We start from the raw sequence: 9958 nt of genomic DNA on the forward strand, positions 1-9958 counted from the left end.
AGTTTCTATGTTCCTGTCAGGATTAAAGGCAAAGTGAATAGGAATAAGGAACCTCGGTTCTCAAGGGATATTGCAACTCTGATAAAGAAGAAGAGGGAGTTGTATGACATGTATAGGAAGCAGGGAGTAAATAAGGTGCTTGAGGAGTATAAGAAGTGCAAGAAAATACTTAAGAAAGAAATCAGGAGGGCTAAAAGACATGAGGTTGCCTTGGCAGTCAAAGTTAAGGATAATCCAAAGAGCTTTTACAGGTATATTAAGAGCAAAAGGATTGTAAGGGATAAAATTGGTCCTCTTGAAGATCAGAGTGTTCGGCTAAGTGCGGAAATGGGGGAGATCTTAAATAGGTTTTTTGCGTCTGTGTTTACTAAGGAAACTGGCATGAAGTCTATGGAGTTAAGGGAAACAAGTAGTGAGATCATGGAAAATGTACAGATTGAAAAGGAGGAGGTGCTTGCTGTCTTGAGGAAAATTAAAATGGATAAATCCCCGGGACCTGACAGAGTGATCCCTCGGACCTTGAAGGAGACTAGTGTTGAAATTGCGGGGGCCCTGGCAGAAATATTTAAAATGTCGCTGTCTACGGGTGAGGTGCCGGAGGATTGGAGAGTGGCTCATGTTGTTCCGTTGTTTAAAAAAGGATCGAAAAGTAACCCGGGAAATTATAGACCGGTAAGTTTAACATCGGTAGTAGGTAAGTTATTGGAGGGAGTACTAAGAGACAGAATCTACAAGCATTTGGATAGACAGGGACTTATTAGGGAGAGTCAACATGGCTTTGTGCGTGGTAGGTCATGTTTGACCAATCTATTGGAGTTTTTCGAGGAGGTTACCAGGAAAGTGGATGAAGGGAAGGCAGTGGATATTGTCTACATGGACTTCAGTAAGGCCTTTGACAAGGTCTCGCATGGGAGGTTAGTTAGGAAAATTCAGTCGCTAGGTATACATGGAGAGGTGGTAAATTGGATTAGTTTTTATCTCAATGGAAGAAGCCAAAGAGTGGTAGTAGAGAATTGCTTCTCCATGTGGAGGCCTGTGACTAGTGGTGTGCCATAGGGATCAGTGCTGGGTCCATTGTTATTTGTCATCTATATCAATGATCTGGATGATAATGTGGTAAATTGGATCAGCAAATTTGCTGATGATACAAAGATTGGAGGTGTAGTAGACAGTGAGGAAGGTTTTCAGAGCCTGCAGAGGGACTTGGACCAACTGGAAAAATGGGCTGAAAAATGGCAGATGGAGTTTAATACAGACAAGTGTGAGGTATTGCACATTGGAAGGACAAACCAAGGTAGAACATACAGGGTTAATGGTAAGGCACTGAGGAGTGCAGTAGAACAGAGGGATCTGGGAATACAGATACAAAATTCCCTAAAAGTGGCGTCACAGGTAGATAGGGTCGTAAAGAAAACTTTTGGTACATTGGCCTTTATTAATTAAAGTATTGAATATAAGAGCAGGAATGTTATGATGAGGCTGTATAAGGCATTGGTGAGACCGAATCTAGAGTATTGTGTTCAGTTTTGGTCACCAAATTACAGTAAGGATATAAATAAGGTTGAAAGAGTACAGAGAAGGTTTACAAAGATGTTGCCGGGACTTGAGAAACTCAGTTACAGAGAAAGGTTGAATAGGTTAGGACTTTATTCCCTGGAGCGTAGAAGAATGAGGGGAGATTTAATAGAGGTATATAAAATTATGATGGGTATAGATAGAGTGCATGCAAGCAGGCTTTTTCCACTGAGGCAAGGGGAGAAAAAAACCAGAGGACATGGGTTAAGGGTGAGGGGGGAAAAGTTTAAAGGGAACATTGGGGGGGGCTTCTTCACACAGAGAGTGGTGGGAGTATGGAATGAGCTGCCAGACGAGGCGGTAAATGCGGGTTCTTTTTTAACATTTAAGAATAAATTGGACAGATACATGGATGGGAGGTGTATGGAAGAATATGGTCCGTGTGCAGGTCAGTGGGACTAGGCAGAAAATGGTTTGGCACAGCCAAGAAGGGCCAAAGGGCCTGTTTCTGTGCTGTAGTTTTTCTATGGTTTCTATGGTTTAAGGCCGTGCAAAGAATCATTGAGATTGCATCTGCCGTTGACTTATTGTGGCAATAGGCAGGTTGCAGTGGGTCCAGTTCCCTGCTAAGGCATGAGTTCAGTCTAGTAATGACCAAACTCTCAAAGCATTTCATCACTGTAAGACTCTTGGCAGTGTGGAGGATCAGAGGGATCCTGGGGTCCGAGTCCATAGGACACTCAAAGCTGACTGTGTGGTTAAGGCATATGGTGCATTGGCCTTCATTAACCATGGGATTGAGTTTAAGAGCCAAGAGGTAATGTTACAGCTATATTGGAGTACTGTGCTCAGTTTTGGTCGCCTCATTACAGAAAAGATGTGGAAACTATAGGAAGGGTGCAGAGAAGATTTACAAGGATGTTGCCTGGATTGGGGAGCATACCTTATGAGAATAGGTTGAGAGAACTTGGCCTTTTCTCCTTGGAGCGACAGAGGATGAGAGGTGACATGATAGACGTGTATAAGATGATGAGAGGCATTGATCATGTGGATAGTTAGAGGCTTTTTCCCAGGGTTGAAATGGCTGGCACGAGAGGGCTCCGAGCCTACTTCTTTGGCAAGGATTCCCCTCCCCCTACTGATGACCCCTTCTCCCGTCTTCAACCCTCCTCCTCTTCCTGGACACCCCGCCCGGGCCTTCTACCTGCACTCCATCTTTTCATCTCCCAACTGTTGCCAAGACATCAACCATCTCAACTTCACCACTCCTCTCTCCTGTTCCAACCTCACTCCCTCTGAACGCACTGCCCTCCACACTAATCCCGACCTCACCATCAAACCTGCTGACAAAGGTGGTGCCGTAGTAGTCTGGCGGACGGACCTCTACCTCACTGAGGCCAAATGGCAGCTGACACCTCCTCTTTCTTACCCCTTAAACAGGACCCCACCAAAAATATCAAACCATTGTCTCCCATTCCATCACTGCCCTTATCAATTTCGGAGACCTTCCATCCTCAGCCACTAAACTCATAATTCCCACACCCCGTACCACTCGGTTTTACCTCCTCCCCAAGATCCACAAGCCTGACTGTCCCGGTAGACCCATAGTTTCTGTCTGCTCCTGCCCCACCAAACTTGTATCTGCCTATCTGGACTCCATTTTGTCACCCATCGTTCAGTCCCTCCCCACCTACATCCAGGATACATCCCATGCCCTCCACCTCTTCAATAACTTCCAGTTACCCGGTCCCAACTGCTTCATTTTCACTATGGATGTCCAATCCTTATACACCTCCATTCCCCGTCAAGACGGCCTCAAAGCCCTCCGCTACTTTCTGGACAATAGACCTCACCAGTTCCACACCACCACCGCCCTCCTCCAGTTGACGGAACTGGTTCTCACACTTAATAACTTCTCTTTTGGCTCTTCCCACTTTCTTCAGACTAAGGGTGTAGCTATGGGCACCGCATGGGCCCCAGCTACACCTGCCTCTTTGTTGGTTATGTGGAACAGTCTATGCTCCAAACTTATACTGGTACTACTCCCCAACTTTTCCTTCGCTACATTGACGACTACATTGGTGCTGCTTCCCGCACCCATGTTGAGCTCGCCAATTTCATCGACTTTGCTTCTAACTTCCACCCAGCCCTCAAACTCACTTGGTCCATCTCGGTCACTTCTCTCCCCTTTCTCGATCTTTCGGTCTCCATCTCTGGAGACAGACTGTCCACTGACATCTTCTATAAGCCCACTGACTCTCATAACTATCTCGACTATACCTCTTCCCACCCTGCCACATACAAAAATGCTATTCCCTATTCCCAGTTCCTCTGTCTCCACCACATCTGCTCCCAAGATGAGGCTTTCCGTTCCAGGGCATCTCAAATGTCCTCTTTAAGGATCGTGGTTGCCTTTCTGCTGTCATCAATGATGCCCTCACCCACATCTCCTCCATTTCCCGCACTTCAGCCCTCACCCCAGCCTCCCACCACCACAACAGGGACAGAGTTCCCCTTGTCCTCACCTACCACCCTGCCAGCCTCCGGAACCAGCACATTATCCTCCGCAATTTCCACCACCTTCAACAGGACCCCACCACTAAGCACATCTTTCCCTCTCCACTTTCCGCAGGAATCGGTCCCTCCACAACTCCCTTATCCACATGTCCATCCCCACGGATCTCCCACCCGGCACTTATCCCTGCAAGCGTAAGTGCTACATCTGTCCCTACACCTCCTCTTTCACCACCATTCAGAGCCCCAAACAGTCCTTCCAGGTGAGGCAACACTTCACTTGTGTGTCTGTTGGGGTCATCTATTGCATCTGGCGCTCCCGGTGTGGCCTCCTCTACATCAGTGAAACCCCACGCAGATTGGGGGACCGCTTCGTCGAGCACTTCCACTCCATCTGCCACAACAGACAGGATCTCCCGGTTGCCACCCACTTCAACTCTGCTTCCCACTCCCATTCAGATATGTCCATACATGGCCTCCTCTACGGCCATGATGAGGCTAAACTCAGGTTGGAGGAGCAACACCTCATATACCGTCTGGGTAGTCTCCAGCCCCTTGGCATGAACATTGAATTCTACACCTTCTGGTAATTCCCTCCCCCCATCCCAGTTTCACCCTGCCCCCTCCCCCAGCTGCCTACCACCTCCCTCATGGTTCCGCCTCCTTCCACTAGCCATTGTGTTTTCCCCTATTCCTCCTTCACCTTTCCTGCCTGTCACCTCCCTGCTTCCCCTTACTGGTTTTTCACTTGGAACCTACCAGCCTTCTCCTTCCCACCCTCCCCCCACTTTCTTTATAGGGCCTCTGTCCCTTCCCTCTTCAGTCCTAACGAAGGGTCCCGGCCCGAAACGTTGACTTATCGTTTCCACGGATGCTGCCCGACCTGCTGAGTTCCTCCAGCGTGTTGTGAGTGTTGCTTTGACCCCAGCATCTGCAGAATATTTTGTATTTACAGTTTTAAGATACTTGGAAGTAGGTACAGAGGAGATGTCAGAGGCAAGTTTGTTTGTTTGTTTTTTACAGATAGTGGCGAGTGTGTGCAATGGCGGGGAGGTGGATATACAACGCCGTGCCGAACATGTATTTACTTTTGAAATTACCTAGGGAGCTTAGAAAAATAGAGGGCTATGGGTAATGCGAGGTAATTTCTAAAGAAAGTACATGTTTAGCATGGCATTGTGCTCTAGGTTTTCTATGTTTCCATGTGAGTGCTATGGGTGATAGTCAAAGGCGTACTAGGTAGTTTAATTGGTTATTGTAAGTTAGCAGCACTGTGGCACCTCCTTTGCTTGCATCTTCGGAAGCAGCTCTATTTCTAGCTTTGATATCTCTTTTTTCCCTTTTCAGGGCTCTTTCGAAGACCCCCACCTGGAGTTACACGCTGACTTCGGTTCTCTGCGGGAATGGGACCCGCTCTCATGGCCTCACGACCGGCTGCTTTTCGAAATGCAAAGGACGCGGCCTGGAAGACTAGCGTGCCTTCAGGGGGCCGGATTTTCGTGGCTCTGGATGCAGGCAGACTCAAAGCCGATGCCACTGCCTGATGCGTCGTGGGAGACGGAAGATCGAAAGCAGCGAGCCGGCTGTGTGCCCAGAGACCCAAGTTCTTTGAGTACAGAGCTCAGAAAAAGCGACACAACAGACTTTTAACATCGTAAATCAGCAAGTTGTTTGTTATGTCTCCCATCTCGTTGTGAAATGGAGACACCTTATTTTCCCCTTTTTAGGGAGAGAGGGAGCCTGAGGTATGTCGAATTACCAGGTGAACAAGTAGTGTCTGGGGTACTGAAAGTCTGTGTCTTTATTGATGTTTTGCTGCACGCTTGAGTGCTCGATGCGGGGGGGGGGGAGGCGGGAGGTGTGCCTTTGCTTTTTTGCTGGTAGTGAAGGGGGGATCATTGCTTTGCTGGTGCTTATGCATGGGAGGGGAGAGTTGGGGGTTTGGGGTTCTAACATTTAACTGTCATTCATTTTTTGCTGCACTCCTCTGTTTTTGTGGATGTTTGCAAAGAGAAAGAATTTTAGGATGCATACTGTATACATTTTTCTGACATTATTGAAGTCGTCTCGCGATTAGGTTAGAGTTGATATTGAGGTTACTGGAGCAGTGTAACTCAAAGGGACAAATCTGCTCCTATAGCTAAATATCAGTAAACCTCCAAGGTTCTTGTCAAGCGCCTACTGACATCCACAGTTCTTCCTTCAATCACCCTCAACATCTCTTCAAAAACTAATTTGAGTTACTAAATAATTTGTCTCAAACCCTTACTGACTCTCCCTAATTAGGCCACGACTTTCCAAATACTCATAAATCCCTCAGAATCCTTTCCACCTGCCTCGCTATCACCGACATAAGACTCATCAGTCGAAAGTTTTCAAGATTGTCCCCGTTTCTTACTGAAACAACAGTGGCATTTCTTGTCTTTATTTAACTTAGGAGGTGGAGAGAGGGGGCAGTGAGACAGGGGCGTGCCTGGGCACAGTGCACTTCACCCATACTGACCAAGGAGCTGGGGGCCAGCAGCCACATTCTCGGTGGGCACAGTGCAGATGCCAGTATGGAGGCAGGCAGTGACAAGTGAACCACAGCCCTTCCTCCTCTTGTGGACTATTGTGAAAGATTTGCTGGCATTGGAGAGGAAGCTCACAAGAATGATTCCGGGAATGAAATGGTTCAAGTGTGAGGAATGCTTGATGGGCTCTGACTTTCACTCGCTGGAGCTGAGAAGAATGACAGGGGATCTCATTGAAACCCATCGAGTATCGAAAGGCCCAGATACAGCGGATGATCCCTTCAGAGGAGAAGTCTAGGGCCAGAGGGCACAGCATCGTAATGAGGGACGCGCATTTAAAGCAGAGATGGGAAGGAATTTCTTTAGCCAGAGGGGTGGTGAATCTGTGGAATTCATCACCACAGACAGCTGTGGAGGCCAAGTCATCGGTTACATTTACAGTGGTGGTTATTAGGTTCTTGATTAGTCAGGACTTCAAATGTTACAGGGAAAAGGCAGGAGAATGGGTTGTGAGTGACAATAAATCAGAGGGATGGACCAAATGGCCTAATTCTGCTCCTACGCATTACGGTGTAGTGAGTGGTGCCCCACCTCTGACTGTGTCATCGGCAGCTCCCCTCAAACCAGGTGGGCAGGCTGGAGTGGAGTGGCGGAGGAAATGGGCCGGGAGGCATGACTGCAGTCACAAAGTGCTGAGGGACACAAGGTACACTCACCACGCTCTCTCCTGGGGATCACTCAGTACATCGTACGCTGCCTGGATCAGCTTGAACTGTTCAGCTGCTTCCTCGGGGTTTTCCAAGTTCTTATCTGTGCACAGGAAGATCCCAGGAGTGAATGGCGCAGCTGGCCAACGCCCATCCGAGCCGCTCCCCCTGCCCACTGCGTCCCTAACCCCAGCACCAGGTTCGGGAATCCCCCCCCCCCCAGAACAGTTACTCTGAGGAACAATGTCGGGGAAGTGGATGAGAAGCGCAAGTGCAGAGAGAAACAAAAGGTTGTTTTTAAAGGATTGAGGTATCTTAGAAAGTGAGGTCCTGCTTCAGCTGAAAGGTAATAAATCTCCAGGGTCAGACAACACATGTCCAAGGTCAGTGATTATATATACAAACCCCTAAGATGTATTTTTCAAAAGTCATTGAAGACTGGTGAAATCCCTGAGGACTGGAAATGGGCTAACGTTGTCCCAGTATATTAGAAGGGTGACCGCACTGACCCTGATAACTATGGACCAGTAACCTTAACGTGCATTACAGGCCAGATACTGAAAACAGTAATAAAGATTGAGATGGGAAAGCAGGGATAAGAACAGGCATGTTAGCAGAAAGCCAGCGTGGGTTCAGGAAGGGGAAATCACGTTTTACTAATGTTGGAGTTCTATGAAGAGGCAACGAAAATTGAAGATAACAGTCGAGCAGTTGATAGCATACACATAGACTTTCAGAAAGCTTTTGACAAGGTACCCCGCAAGAGGTTAATAATCAAATTACAGGAGGCAGGGATTTGGGGTATGGTGTATGAATGGGTACAGAATTGGCTCAAAAACAGAAAACAATGAGTTATGGTGAGAGGATCACGTTCACACCTAAAAGATGTTAAAAATGGGGTTCCGCAGGGATCAGTTTTGGGGCCACTGCTGTTTTTAATTTACATTAATGATTGGATAACCGTAACAAATATGCTAGTAAAGTTTGCTGACGACACAAAATTAGGGGGCTGGGCTGATACCGATTCTGCTGCCCGAATGTTACAGTTAGATCTAAACAAAATCCAGATGTGGCAGATGAAATTTGGTGTAAGTGAATGTAAAGTATTACACATGGGGAATAGAAATTTAGATATAAATATACAGTGGGGGGCTTGAGTTAGAAAGTGCACCGTATGAGGAGGATTGGGGCATCCTGGTAGACTCGTCACTATCAACAGCTAGGCAACGCACAGAAGCGATTAGGAAGGCTAAGAGAATGCTGGGCTGTATAATGCGCTCAGTGGAGTTCAAATCTAGAGACGTTCTCCTTGAGCTGTACAATGGGCTGTAAGGCCACACCTTAAACACTGTGTACAATTCTGGTCTCCATATTGTGTGAGGGATGTGAAGGCACTGGGGAGTCTAGAGAAGGGCAACAAGACTCATTCCAGGTCTGCAGGAAAGATAGTAAGAATTAAATCTTTTTAGCCTAAGTAGACGTAGAATGAGAGGAGACATGATAGAAGTGTTCAAATCAATAAGGATACAAGTGAGGTGGATGCCAGCTGCTATTTCAAAATTAATCCATCAAGGACACGGGGCCATTGGTGGAGACTGGTTAAGGGGAGATTTCAGACGAACATCAGGAAGCATTTCTTTACACAGCGAGTTGTGGACACACGGAACAATCTACCTAGTTGTGTAGTAGAGTAGAAGCGGGCTGGACACGAAGGAAAGAGGGATGGAGATGGGATTCGGTCAGCTGCCATGGGAAAGTGAGATCAGAACCATCTCCCGACCCGTACTCTCTCTCTCTCTCACTAACGCCGTTCGCACCAGACCAGCGTCCGAACAGAGCCTGACCACCGGTACAACCAGCACCCCCACCCCCTGGCCGTTCCCCGCCCCCCCCAGTCAGCCCCGGTCCCTCTCACTGACCCGAGTGCCACCGGTACAACCACCCCCACCGTCAGCCCCGGGCCCGCTCACTAACCCGGGTGCAACCGGTACAACCACCCCCACTGTCAGCCCCGGGCCCTCTCACTGACCCGGGTGCCACCGGTACAACCACCCCCACTGTCAGCCCCGGGCCCTCTCACTGACCCTAGTGCCACCGGTACAACCACCCCCACAGTCAGCCCCGGTCCCTCTCACTGACCCGAGTGCCACCGGTACAACCACCCCCACTGTCAGCCCCGGGCCCTCTCACTGACCCTAGTGCCACCGGTACAACCACCCCCACTGTCAGCCCCGGGCCCTCTCACTGACCCGGGTGCCACCGCAGCGCCAGGCGCCGGTACACCTTCCGCAGCTCGTCGTCGCCGGCATCCCGGGACAGACCCAGCACCTCGTAGTGGCAACGCATGGCGCCGGGACCCCACTTCCGGCCGGCCGCTGACGTCCCCCGGGGCGAGCTCTCAGTAACCTTGTCCAATAACGTCCAAGCGGGCGTGACTTGTTCGATGCCACACAATGACGTCACCCGGGGCGTGGCTCCCCAGTCCCGCCCACTGACGTCGACAAGGGGCGTGGTTTCTCCGATAGCGTTACGCGATCCATCGTGCCGGAGGGTTGGTGTCGCTCGGAGGACGATAGTGGGAAATGGAGTACACTAAATGGTTATTTTGGATCAGTTTTCACAATAGGCGACAGTGAAAGCATCCCAATAAACAAGAGGTAATCAAGGTGTCGGGGGAAGGTGGAATTTAAACAATCTCTGTGTCGTGGT

General features: G+C 48.9%; 1 protein-coding gene across 1 annotated transcript in view; it reads right to left on the reverse strand.

Annotated features, from left to right (window-relative positions):
- Nucleotides 1-9654, reverse strand: part of dnajc21 (DnaJ heat shock protein family (Hsp40) member C21) — a 43559-nt gene extending 33905 nt beyond the window's left edge. The window contains exons 1-2 of the mRNA XM_063038903.1: nt 9499-9654; nt 7259-7352 (exon numbers count right to left, since the gene is read on the reverse strand). Of these exons, the coding sequence (XP_062894973.1) occupies nt 7259-7352; nt 9499-9595 (191 nt within the window). The 5' untranslated portion in view covers nt 9596-9654. The remainder of the gene's footprint in view (nt 1-7258; nt 7353-9498) is intronic.
- Nucleotides 9655-9958: the final 304 nt, after the last annotated feature.

Source organism: Mobula hypostoma (genome assembly GCF_963921235.1).
Source record: "Mobula hypostoma chromosome 5 unlocalized genomic scaffold, sMobHyp1.1 SUPER_5_unloc_5, whole genome shotgun sequence".
Taxonomy (NCBI): domain Eukaryota; kingdom Metazoa; phylum Chordata; class Chondrichthyes; order Myliobatiformes; family Myliobatidae; genus Mobula; species Mobula hypostoma.